Genomic DNA, 21,148 nt, shown 5'->3' on the forward strand with positions numbered 1-21,148 from the left:
ACACACACACACACACACACACACAAATACAAACACTTCCTACCATGTCTCTCTTCACCTCAAGTCAAGTGTCTTTCTGACAGGAGACATTTTAAAAGCACGCTGGTGTTACTTCTGTTACATCGACCCACAATTAAAAGCGGGAATACGACGATGGAAAAATTAGAAGAGTAAAAAGGCTTTACCCTTTACAATGCATTTTCTCAGGGTGGTCCATTTTCTCTATACAGCAGTATTTTTCTTCACACAATTACCAACACTAATAAGAAATCCACCTGCACACACAGTGGAGTTGAGTTTAGACAGCTCTGATCCTGTAAACAGAAGTGCAGTCGAAGCAGCGATACTGATCTTATCTGAGATACTGAAAACGAGTCGTTAACACTGCCCTGCTTCTCTTTCTGCTTTTTGTCTCACAGCTGCTATTATTCAGGCGAGCTCTGAGATTACATTACCAGAGAACTGTATACAAGCGCACATCCCTCAGGACCCACACAGATTCTACTCAGGAAAAAAAAGTTTAAAAAAAGTAAAATAATTTGGCTTACACCATGAATGCTGCGTGTGCATAACTCAAAGTATGAATTTCACCTTAAATGTACCTAATTAAAGTGCACGAAACAAAAATTGCAATCTGCACTGACTAAACGACACTAGAACAGATTTACTATGCTGAAACAAAAGTTTCTAAAAAATACTACACAGAAACCACGTTTTTGATTCGCCTGCTATTTGACTGCAGTGTCGCAATGAATCCCAGCAGCCAGCAGGTGGTGGTGTTTCCTCCCTTTGTTTCAATGTTTTCACCTGAAATTGACTCACTCTAGAGAGCCAAAACGGTTACTGATATGTTTGAGATCTGCTAAATCTTGTTCTTTTCGCAGACCTGAGAGTCGTGTTGTTTTTCACATGCTCAGCAAATCTAAAAAGCAGAAGGAATAAAATGGCTTGAGAAACTTCAAGAATATTCCTTCACCTATTTCAGTTTGTAAAAAAAAAAAAGAGCACCTTAGTGAGTGCGGGTTAACACTAGCAGAACTTGAAATGAAGTTGTCTTTATTTCTAGCCAACACAAACTCAGTAGCGTGTTTGTTGCTGGCTCAGTTTAAAATGAAGCGCTCTACTCTTCCTTAATATGACACAAAAAGCTAAATATCAGACTATCACATTAAAATCACTACACATCCTCTTGACATTGCAAAAAGCTCTGTAAAAAAGGGTCAGGAGTTAGTATTGTTACACGTATGGCTGTTAAATACAAATAAAACCTGTATGTAGACAGAAAGGGACCTAATCAAGGCACAGGTTCTGTTGGCAACCGTAATTAAAACGGTTTCTAGACATTTAAAAACAACGTGGTCAAAAAAGCAAGTGAACACACACTTGTAAAAGGATCCCCTATTTGAATGTACCCTGGTGAAACTTATCGTAAAAGCTGAAGCACATCTCTAGCAGTCTAACTGCCTCAGTCAAAAAAAAAAGACCTTTGCAATATTGTGTCTGCTGTAGTTCCTAAAAATGGTAACCACAGAAATCTTCATGGTTACAGTACAGAGAGTAAAGAGTTTGATAACCAATGTGAGATAATGAGATCACCAGAGCAGGAAGCAGCCCGTCAAAAAATACATTAAACAGCACTTGGAAACAAACAGTGAATTCTTCTGCCATGCAAAGGCAAAACACAGTAATTACACATTTTGCCCTATTTCATGAGTGAATTGGAGTCCAGTGACAGAAGGGATTTACTAAATGTTCAGAGCACAAAAGCTGATATCAAATCAATCCAAAAACTGTCTGTCTTGACAATTTTTGCACTTTGTCTTTATATGGCAGTCTAGCAAAGCCTGGCACTATTTTCTACCAGCCAATCAGAACAGGGAAGACTACATACACGCACTAAACAAAAAAACATCAAGCTCAACTTAAAAAAAAGGGGGTGGGGGGGAGAGAGAGAAGTGTATCCTACATATAATAATGACCTTTAGTTAAAAAACACTATATTTCTAAGATGGAAGATAGACAGAAGAGTGAAATATTTCTTCTTCTTCCATGTCTTGAACTGACAAATTCTGTGTGCATGTTACCTTAAATGTCACACATCATAATTCTCATAAAATATTTTGAAATGTGCATTTTGTGGTTTCATTTAAAGGTGTATAAACTGTGTTATTCTGGAGTCAAAAACTAGGAATGCTCTCATAATGGTTATAATATATACCAAAAAAAGGTGAATTGTGACATTAAGGTACGGAGACACCCCCGTATGGATGTTGGGAGAATGACAGTAACATTTGAGACGTGTGTGGGATTGCACAAAGGAGAATTTCTTGGCATCATAGTCCTTTGTGCTGTTTTAAACACTGGCTGAATCATTGAGTGATGCATTAGAGGGGAAATGATTTGCGTTTATCATTTTGGACGGTCAAAACCGGAAGACAGATTGTTGGTGTGTGTGTGCATAATATTGTTTCCTCCATTTGGCAATGTCAGCTTATGCATCCCATGCGTCTCCATCCACCTCCTTTGCCTTCTCGATCAGGGCATTGTCTACATTCGTCTCTGCATCCTTGTCTTCCTGTTTAGCTCTTTTCTCCTCCTCCCTCTTCTCTTTGTCCACCAGCCGGTAGTTGATTCCCATTCCCACGAACAAGAATATGCTGGCAATCACCAGGATGATTCCACAACCCTGATATGTGTATTTATAATCACCGTAATCATCATTGAGTTTTCCTGCAAGAGAAGAAATGGAAAAACGGGTTTGTCAGTCTCTTTTACACACTAACTGGAACAGGATATGCTATGATGTTCAGTGATTAATGTAAAGCTGAGAAGTCCAATCCCAATCTCACACCAATGCCATGACAATCTGGTCTGTTTTTGTTTTTTGTTTTTTATATTTAACTTTCGATTAAAAAAAAACTCTTAAATTGAGTGCAATTTAGGTTAAATTTAATCATTTTATTAAGCTCTATTCATTTTAGTAACATAATATGTACATAATAATGTAAATAATAACATTAATTAGTATTAAAATTACTTTAAATATTTTTATTATAAAATTTTATATAATTTTTAATATTAAATCTTATGCATTTATATTTTTGATAAAATTATTCTTTACATTTAGTCAATATTTTGTCATGTCATATTCATTCGTTTTTGTATTCAAGCATTTTACATATTTAATTTTAATAATAATCACTTTTTGGATATTTATTACGGTACCTTTCAATTTAATATGTATTTCTATTAATATTTTTGTTTAAAATATACTTTATCAATACAGTCATGTCATATTCATTAATATTTCTTGTATTATTTAACATTAATATGAATATAATAGTAATTAACTTTAATATATATCAATGTTTGCCAAAATATCCTTTAAATTTAGACAATATTTTGTCATGTCAATCATGAATTTAAAAAAAAAAAAAAATAATAATATATATATATATAATATATATATTAGTTGATGAGAACATGTAAAATTAAACCAAATATACAAGCATTTTACACATTAATTACTATGAACTAATTATGACTTTTTAAGCTATATTATTTCATTTTAATATTTAATTGTATATATACACATTTTTATAAAAAGTATCAAATGTATCCTTAAAAGTCTCATGCTCAACTAAAATGTTACTAATAAAATGAATGAATTTATTAACCATAAATAATACAATTAAACAGAATATTCATGTACTTTATATAATCATTTAAAGGTGTATTAACATTTAATAAAAATAAATGTTAAAGGGATGGTTCACCCCAAAAAATCTAATTTACCCTCATGTCAATCCAAACATGAATGACTTACTTTTTCCTGTGGAACATAGAATGGTCAGTGGTAACCACAACTGTTTGGTTACCAACATTCTTAAATCTTATTTCACAGAAGAAATAACTGTCACTGGTTTGGAATGACATGAGGGTGTGTAAATTGCCATGTTTGTGTGCACCTTTAAGTGAAATGGCTTGACACTCAGCCTTACCCAACATCGGAGGCCCCAGCAGCACAGGCCCACACTCCACGATGGTCACCAACCCCACAGCACTGGAGAACCTCTGAGCGCCCACCAGGTCCATGAGAGTCTCAAACAGCACAGAACTCAGCCAGCCGAATGCCACACCGAAAAACACTGCATAAATGGCAAAACCCACGTAATCGGTGGAGAGTGGTGCCAACAAGTGGCAGACGCCATTATACAGCACAGATGCGGCGAAGAAGTACTGGATACGTGGACGGACCCAGCGAGTGTTGGCCACCATGCCCATGGACGGCCGAGCGATCATGTCGGTGAAGGCCAGGATGGACAACAAGAACGCAGCCTTATCCTTGGAAATCTCTTTACTCTTCGCATAATTACTGAGGAACACAAGAGGCGCGAAGAGGCCGAAGAACATGATGACGTTTCCAAGCAGGTACAGCAGGAAGCCTCGGTGAGTGAACAGGGTCAGATCCAGGAAGCTGTTGACGGTCTGCATGCATGTCTTTTTCTCTTGACGTTTGGGCTCGCCATCCTCTTTTGGACTGGCAGGTTGTGGTTTTGGTCCGATGGGCCGCATTAGTGACCCCGCAACGCAGCAGTTCAGCAAAGCTCCGCCCAGAATGAGGAAACTGCCCCTCCACCCAAATTGATCATACAGCCAGCTGTTCAACGGGGCAAGAGTGGACAAGAACACTGGGCTGCCCGCCATCGCGATGCCATTAGCTATTGGCCGGCGCTTGTAGAAGTATTTACCAATCATGGTCAATGCTGGATTCAGATTAAAAGCCAGACCCAGGCCTAGAAACAAATGAGAGGAGGAGAAAACTGATTTCTGAAGTTTTGATTATTTAATTGTACTCACTCGGTCTTCAGGTCTCTGAATAGTTATGATCAGTCATTCAGTGTACTTACCGCCTATAACTCCCACACAGAAGTACAGACCCTCCACTGTGCTACAGAAGGAGGCGGCGACTAACCCTGTGCTAGACAGACAGCCCCCAGCAATCATGATTGGCCGACTACCAAACTTATTCACCAGAATACTGCTGAGTGGTCCTGTTGAGAGAAAACATGTTAGATAGATAGATAGATAGATAGATAGATATTTTATACATTGTAATGTTGATGTTTAATAATTTTTTGTTAGAAAATAGCTAAAATAAATAAAATATTACATAAAAATAAATAAAATATTAAATAATAAAAATAAAACAACATTTTGTAATTGTTGTTTTATATTCTATTCTTCTGTTATGAGGTTTACAAAACTTAAACCTAAGAGAAAACAGGTGGTTTATAAAAAAAAAAAAAAAGTAAAAATGAACTAAAACCTACATTCATTGGCTAAATTAAATCTAAATTTGTAACCGTTACCCGTTGTGATTTAAAAAAAAATAAAATATCAATTTAATTCATGTTTATCTAATGTTTAGAAAGCAGCAAAATAAATAAGTTTCAAACTGTATTCATTTTTTAGCTAAATAAAATTGAATAAAATATAGAAAAAAAAAATTTAAACACCAGAATGGGTAACAATTTTGTAATTGTTTTATATTCTGTTCATTTGATATGTAGTTTTACAAAACTCGTCAACTTGAGCAAAAACAGTTGGATTAAAAACAAAATGCTAAACCTATATATATAAAAAAATAATAATAAGTATAATTTTTTAACAAAATAAAAAACAAAAACAAATGAAAAAAAAGGCAAAACCACACATACAGAAACACACGCCACACAGGGTTGCAAAAATGGTCTCTTAATCAAATAACTAGAATATAAAACGGCTCATATAATATTTATTTTGTCCTCCTGATGCTGACAATCAATTTTACTCACAATTTGTTGAAAAACATAAATCTCTTTCAGCCCTTATGAAAATTAACTGGTTTTACTACAAATAAAACACAAACAAACATGGTCACTATAGTTAAAACCATTGTAACCATGTTTTAGCTAAACTAACAATGATTTAATCATGGTATTTGTGGTAAAACTGTGGTTATACAAATGGTAATCAATACGCCAAAAAAAACATGGTTATTTCACTTTTACTATAATAAAACAACGGTTAATTTTCGTAAGGGAGGGGCCGCATTTTGTACTCTTTTAATGTTGCAATCATACAGTTCCACCACAAGATGGCATCACAACAGCAGTCATTCACACCACTTGGACTGCAGGAGGACATAGGAGACGATTCGGAGGAAGGAAACTGTGATACCATATGCACACGCTTCACTACATGACATGTGATCAACTGAGGTGCTGCGAAGGAGAAAATCTTAATCAGCAGAATGAAGCTGACCTCCAGCAACCAGAGTCTCAGTGTGTGGCAGACCAGTGTTCATTTCAGTTAACTCAGCTCCAACATTATGCAAATAAGACCAAACGAGCAGCCTTATATGACCTTCCTTTACTCGACGCAATTACTGGAAGTTCCCTTACAAATACACAACTACAAGCTATACTAATTAAATACTTAAATATAGTATTTATTCACTCCTGAGCTGTATTGTTGCAGTAATAAATGTAGGTAAACTCAAAAACAAAAAGAAAGAATCTGAAACATAGTGCAGAAGAATCTAGTGCAAACTCCATAAAAACGTCATAACAAATAGTACGGTGTACATACAACCCCAGCTAATGCTAACATGTCATGTAGCTTTAAAAAAGGCTTGATGAATAGTGTACAGAAACGTATAGACACCAAAAATGTTATAAACTCTTACTTTTATATGTTTACAAAATGAAATATCTACAAACTTCGCATGTGCCGGTTTGTCATGAAAGCTAATCTATCATCAGTAGGAGGAACTCTCGTGTACGTTTCATGCAGCCAATCAGAGTTCAAAGCAATTTGTCCGTCCCCCAGTCACATTTCCCGAATTAATTTATTCTGACAAGCTTTGTGTTATGTGTAGCACCAAACGGGCCATCCTTTCCAGCCTAAAAAAAGAGACAAAGACAGCAGTGATTCAAACACACACACACACGATTATATAAACTGGTTCAGAGAGACGTGAGAGTCAGCAGAGGATACGTTTTAGATATTCAGTCTGAGAGCTGCTTGTACTTTTTCGAAGAGAATTTAAAATGCACAACTTACAGGAGCAGCAGTGTGAGTCCCACTAACACTGGAGAAAAATCTAACGGTTTACAAGGCTGAAAACAGCCAGGGATGTGGGCACAAATCACAAGAGATATTATATGGCATAACTTCAAATCAGTGCTGACATGAGCCAAGGGAAACAGGTGAGAACACAAGTGTCTGTGGGAGGAGTCCAGACCATCTCGCTCAGAATTATTCTGGATCTTGAATAAAAGTTAAGGACTAAAGGGCCACAACACTAGATTCAAATCACTTCCATTCATTCATATTAAAATGCATATATAGAACATGCTTTCCAAAAAGGGTTTATGAGGGAAGGCCAGGGGGTTTGTAAGTTTATGAAAAGCAAATCATTAAATTATAAAAGTGTACAGTTAAAATAAAGAATATATTTAAATATTTATTAAAAAATAATAAAGCCTGCAAGTCATGTGACAGTGAACAACAATGAAATGTAAACATGCAAATATGTTGTTACATTTAAATATGAACTTAAAATGGGGAGTAAAGTAAATATTTCAGGTCAAAAGTGTTCAGCAGACAAAAAAAGTTTGGGAATCCCTGGTATTGTCCCATCCCTGGTATTGATCTCATTTTGCTGCGTACTAAAGTTCAAGTTTGGTGAACTCTCACCTGCAAATTCTACAGCAACAAAGTGTTTGACCAATAAGGGGTCTAAAGGTCACAGATTGACCTCTTGGTCAAATGAAAGATGTAATAAACTCTCATTTTTGACAGTTTCACATTACTACAAAAATAAATAAATAAATAAAACTTATTAGAAGCTGCATGGTTTGCAGTGTCAAAGCAGTGTATTTTAAATATTTAATTAATATTACAATTTTTAATAAAAGGCAGACAATATATACTACCGATCAAAAGTTTGGGAAAGTCTCTTATGCTCACCAAGGCTACATTTCAATCAAAAATAAAGTGTAAACAGTAATGTTGTGAAATATTATTACAATTTAAAATGACTCTTTCTATTAATATATTTAAAAATGTAATTTTTAGTGCTGGCAAAGCTGAATTTTCAGCAGCCATTACTCCAGTCTTCAGTGTCACATGATCTTTCAGAAATCATTCTAATGTGCTGATTTGGTGCTCAAGAAATATTCAATATTATCAAAATTCAAAAGAACAGCATTTATTTGAAATATAATTCTTCAAAGACATTATAAATGTCTGTCACTTTTGATCAATTTAATGCATCCTTGCTGGATAAAAACTGAACCTAAACTTTATAGAAGTAAACTCATATCCTGTTATCATATCCTGTTATCATATCCTGTTGTTCATATTTCTTCTTGCAACAGAAAGAAGAAAAAAAAAGACAGAAAGAGAAAAAGATTCATTAATTCACCAGGTTACAGCACATGCACATTTACTACACTTCTCCTTTCAAAGATATGCACATTTACACCAACTGGTGCAAGAAAGGAGAAAAAACAAAACAAAAAAAAAACACCCTGCTCACTCGCTCTCTCTGCCTTTCTCAGGTTATAGGTGACTGGAAGAGCCTCTTTGTTGAGTTCAGGCTACGTGCAGAGCCACATGAACATAATGAAGTCAGTGTATGGAAACCACACAGACACGTTCTCTTTCAGGAAGTGACATCATCAGTCTACACTGTCCTCACCCAAATGCTCTTACGCGGCAGTTGACTGCAAGTATTAGTCATACTAGATGTTCGTGTTTGTATCCTCCCTAGTGTGGCGTCAAGTGACTCAGCAACTCTTCAAACCATAAACCAAAAATTCTTCCCAGCAGTCCCTTCACGCTACCCATCAAACCTGGCTAGGCATCTCAAATGCCTATTCCATCGCCATGCTTTCCAAAAAAATCAACTACACAGAAGTAAAGAAGTGTGGTTTAACCATCTGATCAGCATAGCATTCTTGGTGATTACCTGGAAGAACATCAGGTTAGAAAACCAGTTTAAACATGCCTCTACCTAACCAGCTTAATTAAAGGAAAACTTGTAAAAATTCAAGCAAACAAACAGATGCACAGCCCTGCAGTGCACATCAGTGGCAAAAAGCGTGTCAGGGTTTAAACACACAGCTGTGTTTCAGTTCTGACCTTATTTTACTCAACCAGAACACAACCCCAACACAAATAAAACATCTACAGAGAGAGCGGTACCCAAAATACAGAATTTAACAACTCTCATTTTTCATTCATGTGACTGGCACGGAGACCCGGAGGGCACAGCATCCATTGAACTGCAGCACAGGCCTGTCAATTTTCCATCCGGTTCAAACCATGAATATTTAGATCATCTCTTAAAAGAAATATAAGTGAACAAACTGGAAGTTCTGGGCAAGTTAACATGAAACGTGCTTAAAGTGGCATAATGTACTACGGTCACACAGCATACACTTTACTGATGATGCACACTCTATACAGTACAGGTGAGCAGATGACCCCAGAATATGAATGTGATGCACTAAATTGCAAATTCATTCTTTATGGTTTTCGATTTGAAAATGCTTAACATGAAATGTTTGCTCACTGCGTTCATATTCTGGGTTTATCTGCTTGCCTGTACATAGTATGTTTTATTAATAAGCTCTGTACTGTATTTAGTTTTAGTACAGTACATTAGTACTTTGTACAAAACCTTGTTTTGCCATCCAGGTGGGCATAAGTATAAGGATGTGATGTCAAATAAGGATGTGATGTCACAAACTACGATTTGGCCCCTTTTAATGTGTGAACTTCAATTGGCCACATCAACTGGATGGTATTCAATTATGACAGGAAGAGAAATGTGCTAGAAAATTACACAATAAGTAAATCGCAAGTTTTTGAGACAAAAATACGTTATTAAATATGCATGATTTTAGTATTTATAAACTAAAAATAATCTTATCAACCCCAAACCTTTAAACTGATTTTTTCCTACTTCTCCAAACACTGATTATCATTGTAATAAAATATCCCATAGGGGTTTAGGATAGCATGTTTGTGTGTAATTTGCAAAATAAATAAATACAATTCTCAATTTAATACTCACAGATAGATAAATAAGTACAGTAAGTACCAGGATGGACAGAAGTGATGGTGATAAATTGAACTGACCTCCTGCATACATGACAGCCAGCATAATCGACGAGATCCATGACACTTGGCTGCTGGTGGCATTGAAGATCACCTCGATATCTTTGAAGAACACCGTGATGGACTTGGGGAAGGCATAGGAGAAGCCAATGCTGATAAAGGCCCCTACCACCACTGCCCAGCCCCAGCCTCCCTCTGGAGGAGTGTAGCCCACTGGCCCTCCTGTCGCTGGCGGCATCTTCACACACTGACGATGACGACGAAGAGGAGAAGGATCAGCTGAGCTTCAAACACACTGGATCAGTCTGTGAGAAGAAAAAGAAAAGAATTTAGAGCAGAACGCACATAAGCACAGACTGAAAAAGATGATTCACACAGTAGTTCTCAACCCTGTGAACTGTGTCACATACTAGTCCACACTGGATGAGATCCAATTCAGGGAAAGTTATCCACGCGGACAGAGCAAGAGCACAGCATGTGAATGAACAAAGCGTGAACACAAACACTGTGTAAACAGCTTGTAGTTTGAATGTAACCGCTTTAGTCAGTTACTATTTAACGGAGCTGATGTCAAAATACACAAACATACAAGACCTGGACACATCAAATGTCCTTTCCCCCACAAGTAATATAGAGAATAGGCTCAGATGCCTTCACACACAGTCTTTAATTCCAGTGAACAGAGTCCCTTAGGCTCCAGAGCACAGCAAACATTCATTTGAGCGTGAAAGTCATGTTCTCAGGCTGGTATGTGTGCTCGGGGAGGTGGAGGCTAAATCACTCCAAGTGCCTCAGAGAGGAGGAAGGGTAATATATCTGAAAGGATAAAACAGATGGGGGTAACGGCTCCAATTTTAATTAAGTCCTCTCACTGTTGCTTCAGGCAGAACTTACCCGAGCACTCCAATAGCTGTGCATTCATACTAAATGTATTTAGACTGCTGTTATTCATACGAATACCTAGTTAAATTTTTACCATGGTATTGAGGTGCTATGTGCGTGTTTTATAACTCTGGTCATCATGATCTAAATGTATGATATACTATGGAAGACCAACAGTTAATTTTAATAAAACTTATATTTCAACATATAAAAATGAGATTGTTAAATTTTTACAGATGTTACAGTATTTGATAATGAACAAATTTACATCTGCATCCTAACTCAAGCTACTACTACTACTACTACTGACTATGTGCATTTCTAAAAGAAAAAAAGTAATATTATTAATTTTGAAGCCTGCACTTCAAACTGTGCTGAAGATACACATCAAAGCCAGGCAACACAAATCTGTTTCATGATTGAAACAATATCACTCATTAGAACATATAGAAACTAAGAAATTAATTTTTCCATCAAGATCTAATAAAAATGACTTGAAAAGCGTAAAGAATTAAGAAGTGTTTGTCATGTTCTGATCATTAAGAGTAGTTTAAGACAGTTAACAGTTTGGTTTCAACAACTTTCACTTGGGAGCAAAAATCTGCCTTAAACTTGAAAGAAACAAAGATTTGAAATTTATCATGGTAATTATCGAGATCAATGTATATGAAACTTTATGATAATCGCCAAGCCCTAGAGGAAATGGAAAATGATATATTTAATGTCTGAGCAAGCATGACAACGTAGTTTCATTCGGTGTTAAACCGGTTTAAGAATAAGGCCATATGGTATTTGCAGAATCATGGGAATTGTCAAGGCCTGCTGATGCATGTCTGAAAAAACCCAAAAGCATGACAGTGTACAGTACACCCCCGCCATTCACCGTTTTGGGTCATTGTTGGTGAAATCCAATGCAGTGGGCAGTGTTTGTTGGCATAAATAGTACAGTGACGGTTGATGTCAGCTGGTGCTAAACAAGAAAAGTTCAAGAGAGATGAACTGAGACTAACCCTGTTACTGCATGTTAAGCCAGTACAAATATGAGATAGCAAAGTCAAGATACATCTATACATTTGAAAAATGACCGGCACATTTTGTTCTAGTAGAGCACAGCTTTGTCATGCCACCAGACACAGCTAGGACCTCTAGTCTCAGACCACCTGACTGACATCAAAGTTGACCAACCACTTGGTTTTACATTAAAAGGCATGTCTCTCTTTTGACATTAGGACACATGATGTTCTTATAAGAGCATCAATGTGATGTTATACACAGCCAAAATATTGGAGAGTTGAACAGATAACAATGATTTATGAGATGCTGAAATATCTAAGCAGCTGTTCACTCGTCAAGAATTAGGACACATTTTACATCACTGCCAACACTGAAATCCCAAACACTCATGTTCTGAGAAAGAAACTCCCGCTGAACTCAACAATTTCAAAGAGCAGCTTCCACTGGCACCCAGGATAAAGTCCTTACTGGCTCTCACAAATATTTACACAACGATGTTCTGCCTTGCCAAATCTTAAATTATAGTCCAAAAAAGTACAAGCAGGAAAAAAAATCTTAAACTCAATGTGAACTGCCATTTGCAAACCATTTTAAACTTCTTGTTTCTGTGTGAAATGAAAAAGGCGGGACTTGACAATCTATTTTTATAATTTTGCATGAAAACTGGCAATCACATAGGAAACGTCAAGTTTCTTTGGAATAACATGCCAAAACAATTGTTCACAAACAGACCAGTAACCTGCATTAAGAAAATAGAGTAAATTTTGATTTTATGTCAATCTGCACGTGACCGTTTCAATCCAGTATGTGACATCATCCTCTTGTATTTATGCTGTCTAATATACAAACATCTGCAGTCAGATGAGCTCATAGACACACTAGCTGGATTGTTCTGGGAACAAACCGAGAATCGAGACTTGAGTGTGGTGATACCAGGCTCTCCAACGTCCCTGTGATGTTTTATTGATGACTACTGGCGAACCTCTATTTGGTGCATTTTTTTGATGCATTAACCCCTCCTCTTAATCCTAATTGGTCTGCAAATCTGCCAATCACCTTCACAAGTTACTGATTTGTGATTTTTGGTGATTTCATTTGGATACTATTACACAAACTAATAAAACCAACGAGTTTCGAAACATCCGCAGACTTGAGGACTTTAAAATGCTGATCTTTTTCCTAACACACTTCGGACTGAAACCCCAGCAGAATACCAGGTCAGCTGGAGCCAGATCACCTCACACATAAAACTGGTGCATTCCTACCTGCTGTTCTTTTAAAGCTGCAGAAACTTATGCATTTAATCTAGCTGAAATCTGAGACAGGAAAAACTAAGGTGTGTGTGTGTGTTAAGACCTAAAATAAGCGTTTTTGTTTTCCGCTGACTTTGCAAATGCCCTCATAAGGGCAGTGTAGCTTAACTGGCGTACAGTTATTTATAAATCATTAATAAAATGTATGATAGCCTTGCAAAAACATAAGCAACGATTAATGCTTCTGGTTACTGAAGAACCACCATGTTGTAATATGCAAGGGTCAGAAATGCATTTAAAATGTTACTGCAACATCTATATGATGTACGTGTCCATTAGGGCTGTCAAAATGACTGAAAAACTAAATTCGAATTTTTTAATTAAATATGATCAAAATTCAAATTATATTCGAATTTAAAATGCATAATTTCAGTTGGTGGGGGGACTTTTGGCTTCTCTCCTGAGGCTACAAGAGGGCGCATCGAGCAAAATATTATGCACGTTTCAAGTGTAATAAAATAACACGACGATCTTTGAAAAAAAGTGCATAATGTTTAAAATAATGTTTATAAACCATATATAATTAATAAAGTTGCTTAAACAATTAGAAAAAAAACAGCACCATGCATGTATGTATAGTTTAATACAAAGGACCGAAAACCAAACACAAAAGTAGGCTACTTTCTTTATTTAAAAACACGAGATACAGTGGGATGGAGAAAAACCGCCATAACGTCTTGAGACATGTTTTTTAAAAGTTGAACTTACATTAATTTTACATGGCTTTCTAAACATCGCGAGACGCAAGTGCAACACTGATAGATGTCCCTCTAGAAAATGTGATAAATATGCGTTCTGTGTGAACGGCTTGGTTTCAGTTTTGACGTAAACAACATCTTCTCCACACTGATGCTCTCGTTTTCCGCAATATATTGAATGAACAACGTAGCAGCGCCGCTTCTAGTGGGTTCAACTGGATAGGCTAACAAAAGCATTAAAATGCAATGACACTTACATCGTCGTCGCATTTCGTGCGCCACTGATAAGGCTGCCTGACGGCTGACGCAGACCTAAAATTTGAATGCAACGTTTTTGTATTCGAATGTGGATTTATTTTTTTTTAATTCAACGAATATTCGAAATTCACTTTTTTTTTTTGACAGCCCTAGTGTCCATATTTATGTAAAAATCTGCTTGTTTTAATCTCTCTGAAATGGGTTATGGGTTCCTTTTAATAGACAGTGAATACCAGGCTAATATTAAATAGTTTGTAAATCTCCCAGCATGCTTCAGTATGGCCCAATTAAGCTATGAAGAGGCGCTTTCCTCCAGAGACTGCAGTATTGGACAGGCTGCTGGTTCAGTGGTCTCCTGAGAGTCTGTGGATGTCCTGAACTGCTCTCCAGTGTGTGTGTGTGTGTATATCAGTCAGGCTGTCAGCAGTAAAGGTTACGGCCTAATATTTCTCCACTGGGAGCTGCAGGATCCTGACTAGTCATAGGTTGAGAGATGACAGTCTTGTGCTAATTACTTTTATGTAATTTTAATTAATTTTATGGCATTTTCAACAACATTTGGTGATGCAATTTCAGCTTTTCCGTGCAAATCTAATCAAATCTTTTTTTTTATCTGCAGAATTGCTTAGAAGCGGCCTGATTAATTTTTTTTTTTTAATAATTATTATTCAGTACACAACAGATATATAATTCGACATTCACCTTGATGTATGCTGGGTAGGGAAGATCAATGCGAGTACAGGAATAAAAATAATTTGGCACATAGAATGCTGTCTGTCATCATCACTGTTCTGAGACCTACATGTGACTGAACACGTGTCCCATACCTACAAATATCCTCCTCCATCACTTCTGCTGTGTCCTGAATTCAGCACATCAGAGGACAAATTCACCCTGAATCATGCTGACGCCTACATCACCGCTACAGCAATGTAGATGTAGATACAAAGATTAACAACAATATCCGAATCCAAAGATCTGATGCGGAAAGTCAAGTATTTATTAATATTCTAAATAGGCATCATACAAAATGACCCCAATGCACATCCCTTGTTCTTTCTTACTGGCACTTGATGTATGCGTTTTATGTTAGTACTGCTATTGTATATCCCCAGACATCTACATGAGCAACTATCATAAACACCATGTATGGACTTTTCAGTTAGCATCCATCTACCAAGGTTCATTTGTATATGTATATGATGTTAAATCAGACGGAAAGAAATTACATTTCAAACACAAAACTTCACATAAGTTTGTAGAAGTGGATTTTTCAGTCCTCTCTGACACTGACTGTAACAGATCACAGAGAATAAACCCATCATCAAACCTGAAGCTTTAATTATGCTGGACATGAGTATGGATTTCTGAGATGCTCGAAAGAATAACAAAACCCCAAGAATTTTAAATAAATAGCTGTAGTGAATCTAAATAAACCTTCAATTCAACCTTCATCAAAACATCTGTAAACCTCAAATGTATCTTCCTGGAAAGTTTAAACAGCAGCGCAGAAAGGCCACTGACAGTATACAATTGGAAATGGCTAGGAAGATTAAATTACAAAAAAAGGATGACGCAGTCACTCATTTAGAGACTATAAGGGTTTAAATATGGCCAATTATAGCTTTCTAGAGCTCTGAATGTTATAGACATCTGCTAAATGTTCAGCCAGTTTACAGCTGCTATTACAATCGCCTATGTTCATACTACTCTTACTATTGCTGAATTTCATAGTAAGTATATGTGCTTACCATGCTAATTTTCTTTATGGACAAAATACAGAGATAACCTATTTGACATTTGCAGAAATGTGGGGGATACTGTATCCCACGATACAAAATGCACTATTTTACCTTTTATATCCAGTCTGATGGAGCAATGTCTTTGACTCATTTGACTCATCAGAAGACATTGAGCAAATAAATATAACAAACAATAGGGTAAAAAAATGACAAACTATTTCCATGTCTTCCACCTTTTTTATGTAGGCTACGGAAATCACGCTTTCTTTCTCCCAGTCTCTCTCACAGACGCACACACTGTGCAGACACACGCTCACGCACACACGCGGAGACGCGAACAGAAACTTCTTGTCAGCGCAGCAGAAAAGCTACATGACATTTCTCAGTTGCAAGGTTCTTGAAGCAGTTTAACTTAAAGATTCGCTATTAGTAGTCGCTGATGCTAAACGCTGCTGAGAGACGCACAGACGCACGTATTCACACGCGCTTAATCGCTCTCTCTCTTTCGCTCTCTCTCTCTAATAACCGCATTAGACTGCATTAATAACTGGAATTGCAGTTTTAATCACTTCCGTGTTGGCTTCATGAGAGAGACCGGAAGGTTGCCGCTTGGTGGCCACATCGCCGCGCCTCTTTAATGGAATGGTCTTTCGTGGTTCTCAAACAAATTAAGAGCTACATTTGATTTTTATTCACTGAACGCAAGCGCTTATTGCGATAGAAAAGACTGTAACGGTTTCCACTGATTAAGAAATATTTTTGTTTGCTTGGATGGTAATATTAGGCCTAACATATTAGGGAAGGGGGGCACAAAAATTTGTTTTGCCTATGTCACGAAAAGAGGTAAATCCGGCCCTGCATACATTAGTTAAATCAAAGATTGTGCAGTATTCAGCAAGTCAGAAGCTAGTATTTCCTATTTTAGTGCATAAGTGGTGTAAACCCTCAGTTTAATGATCTTTTCTAACAAAAGACAATAGATGGATGACAGCTGGCTGCATCTCAAAAGAAGGAAGTGAATGTTTCCTGATACGTCTTGATCTGGGAATTTGCAAGTGTTAATGATTAGTCATTTAACAGTCAAAATGTCAGGGGAAAGTGTGAAAATGTGTACACAGGCTTTCAAGTGCAATCCTTTAGGTTAAAGATGTCAAAATTTCTTTGACAGTAGAGAAGGATGTATTGAAGAACATTTAAATAGTGTGACTAAACCACTCTCATCCTCATGTAATTCCAAACCTGTATTACTGACTTGCACACAACACCAAAAAAATATTATCACAAAGGAGTGTTGAAGGTTCAAAAAAGCAAAACCAATATTAAAGTATCACTACATTCCAAGACTTCTGAACCTATACTATAATTTTATGTTGAACATATTGAAATTTAGGCTTAAGTCTTTATTTATTGAAAATACTCCCCCTTTAAGTGAGCTAATGAGAGAACCGATTCATGAACGAATCATGTATTGTATGGCTTCAGAAGACTTAGAAAATAATGTATAGAATATAATTATATAGAAAAGAATGACCAGAACATTATTTACATTTCTCCTTTGGCGCTCTACTGTAGAAAGGAAAGCATAAGGAAAAATATGAAATGACAACATAAATATAAATATTACTCAGACATATTTTCATTTCTAGAATATTTTTGCAACAACCCTGAAGAAATCTTCACACCATTTCCTCTTCTCCAGAAATCTGACAGAGAACGCCCAACTTCTATGTGACAGATAGCAAGTGAATCAAGCATGAAATCAATTAATTGCTACATAATGTGTGGCCTTTGATCAGAAACCAGACTTACACTTGCAAAGTTTTGCTGACATTCATTTTTTATAGTGTGAACTACAGGTTTTACATTGAAGCCAAAGGCCTTGTAAAGTCTGTCAGACTGATGGCATTTTTCACAGTCCCTCTTCTCTCACTCTAAGCAAAGTAGTAAGGATGGTATTGAATGACTTTATTCATTCATACACACAACCAAAGTACACACACACACACACACACGCAAACTAGGTTATTTGCTTCTAAAATAAGTTAACTGCTCTGTATAACGCCTGATGGAAATCTAAAAGTGGGCCCACAATTACTCACTTCACAGAGAACCATACTTATTACCCTGATCAATTATTAACAGTGAAACAGGTAACACACACACAGTAACAAATAAGGAATAACCACAAAAAAAAAAACAGGCAGTTACACATACACAAAGACATTAACATCACTTGCCTTCTCAAAGTCTTGAGGCCTGAGAGGTGGGTTTAAACACTTGCCCGTCATTCATTGGTTTCTGACTTCACAACATCTGTCTCCTCAGGACTCTGATGAGGAAACATTTGACTAATGCACACTAAACGTTTACATGTGAGGAGAGGCTGTGAGTTAAAGCAATATTTTAACCCAGATATGAAAATTACTTTGACAATGATAATAAATGGGGATTGAAGCTTTAAACTTCAAATCAAAAATGCTACTTTCACAAAAGAACTCCCTGATATATTTCAAGTTTTCTTGAGCCATACGATAGCTTTGTGTGAGGAACAGAATGAAAATCATTTAAGTTCCTCTTCATTGCAATTACAGTAAAAATGCACTGAAAAAAGTTGGTAACTTAATTTTAAGGTGTCCTTGTTACATAGGTTGAATGTACATACTATTATAATAGCAATGAATTAAAGATTGCATGCAAGTAACTAAACCTAAACTGAACCCTAATCCTAACTCTAACCATATAGTAAATACATGTAGTTAATTAATATTACTCCGTACTTAAATGTATAATTATACTGTAACAAGGACTCCTTAAAATGAAGTGTATAAAACCCTTATCCAGTAAATCACAAACAATGTGAAAAGTCATGTGGCTTACGAATATTGTTATGGACAGTGGGGGGCTTTAGAGTCAAATAGGTTGAGAACCACTGCTTTAACAGTGTTGACAAGTGTGTGTGCGCATCTCAAAAGAAATAACATTTATCACCAAGAGAACAGTGGAATAACCTGCCCCAAGCCATACACACCTTCCTTGCCCTCCATTCTCATTCAAATTTACTGGCTTTCCATTCTCCAACTTGATTTCTCACCCTCTAATTAATGAGTGGAGTCTTGTCTTTAAGCTCATAATATATCCCTCAAGTATTTCATCTTTCTTTTTTTTTTTTCATCAAACCACAACCTTTAAGTTACCCAATACACTCACTACCACAGCCAAGACTGAATGTCACAACCATCGACTCAAAAGCCCGATTCGGACGGTAATTGTTTCTCATATGGACGTCTGTAAAAATAAATTTACATATCACCTCAGTGATAAAACTCATGGATTCGGATGGTGATCTATTCACAGTGGAGGAGCGAGAACCCGGGAACGCGCTGCTCACGTGGCCAGTCACATGATTGTCTACTGTAAATACAATTCATTTTATTTACAAATTTATTCTTATCATTGTGTAAAATGTATTTAAAAATACTTACGTAAAATGTATCCTTATTCCAAGCATATTTTATAATATATAATCCTATTTATTATTTATTTAAATCTCCTGTATAAAAATAGGAAAATAGACCGCTATAGTTGTATATATCTGTTTATAATACACATTTTAAAATTGTATTGCATACCTGCTGCTGCCATAATAAAGACCCATTTCGAATGTTTACGTGCTTTTCTTCTCTTTCTGCTCCCAGTCGCTGTGGTGGAGCAGTTATGAATGATTGTTCTTTTAAATACTTTCCAGCATATCAGAAATAAATATGTATGCAAATGACACCGAAGTACAACGTTACCTTACGGTGTTCGGGAGTGCTCAAAAAGGGTTTAAAAAATGAATTTTGAATTGATTTCTTCTCATAAACTCAGAGATGTGGATTCGGACGGCAATTAAATTACCACACGACCTTGGTGTTTGTCAAAAAACAGTAGGTAATTTGGCCGGGGATTTTTACAGGGGTGGTGAGAGAAAAACACCGACATCCTGGATTCGGACGGCATTAAAATCACCAACTACACCCTGTAAATGGTGAAAATCACTTACGTCCCCCTGAGAAACAATTACCGTCCGAATAGGGCTAAAGAGTTGACGCAGTCAAAATCTCTGACATGCAACAGTGAGTTTGCAGCATAGCTATCCAACAATAGAATGACCTTTCTGTCATATTCAATTGCCACCTCATACAAGGACACAATCATACACACACACAAACCACTACTGAACACCGCCTGTGACACTATACATGTAGATCTGCCACAGAACGAAACTATAATTAGTTTGTAGTTGTCTTGGCAACAAACATCACTAAACAATACCTGTAAAGAAATATAATAGCCATAACTGTGTGCTAGATGTAGAGTTTGGCACCTTACACAAATCAATTCAACTGTGTGCTCTTTATCAGTTTTGTGACCCCTTTGAATTGCTGAACCAGTTCCCCTCCCTTCCACAACTTCAACATTTGTCCTTGTGTGAATTTTTGATAAATTACAAATCAGACGTGACCACTGAACTTTACGTCAAATCACGCTGAATGTTACGTCAGTGACAGGGACCTCAAACAACACAAAACACCCCAGTTAAATTGACTTTTAAGCAAACATTACTGCAAAACATTACAGACCCAGTTTCACTGATGGGAGATTATCGTCAGACTCTCAATGGGGGCAAAAATTGAACATGAAGTTGCATCAGAACGCTACTACTGATAAGACGTATAAGTTGCTCTTTTGTAAAGTAACGTTACTGTTTTTAGATACAGGTTAGGGGAACTGGTGTGCATCTTATGCCTGAATCCAATTTACATAGACTCAATAAATTTTTTTTTTCGATATATCGTTTTTTAAAATGTGGTCGATTCAATATCGATTCTCAATCCAACAACACGCACTTATCCATCTGCACCACTGGAGCTGATGAATTACAGTCACTTTTAACTAAATGTAAATAAAACCCCGTATTTTTTATTCCAGAGTAAGGGCAATGCATACAATACATTTAAACTGAGCTACTTTAATACCATCTCTGAACTTTCTACCACGACTCTGCTGTTCTTCGGCTGGTTCTTCC

At 36.6% G+C, this 21,148-nt stretch overlaps 1 protein-coding gene across 1 annotated transcript in view; it reads right to left on the reverse strand.

Annotated features, from left to right (window-relative positions):
• Positions 1-1,727: 1,727 nt before the first annotated feature.
• Positions 1,728-21,148, reverse strand: part of LOC107717534 (monocarboxylate transporter 1-like) — a 21,577-nt gene continuing 2,156 nt past the window's right edge. The window contains exons 2-5 of the mRNA XM_016524313.1: positions 10,195-10,478; positions 4,911-5,054; positions 4,002-4,796; positions 1,728-2,730 (exon numbers count right to left, since the gene is read on the reverse strand). Of these exons, the coding sequence (XP_016379799.1) occupies positions 2,492-2,730; positions 4,002-4,796; positions 4,911-5,054; positions 10,195-10,411 (1,395 nt within the window). The 5' untranslated portion in view covers positions 10,412-10,478 and the 3' untranslated portion in view covers positions 1,728-2,491. The remainder of the gene's footprint in view (positions 2,731-4,001; positions 4,797-4,910; positions 5,055-10,194; positions 10,479-21,148) is intronic.

Source organism: Sinocyclocheilus rhinocerous, unplaced genomic scaffold (assembly GCF_001515625.1).
Source record: "Sinocyclocheilus rhinocerous isolate Xijiao unplaced genomic scaffold, SAMN03320098_v1.1 scaffold2645, whole genome shotgun sequence".
NCBI classification, from domain to species: domain Eukaryota; kingdom Metazoa; phylum Chordata; class Actinopteri; order Cypriniformes; family Cyprinidae; genus Sinocyclocheilus; species Sinocyclocheilus rhinocerous.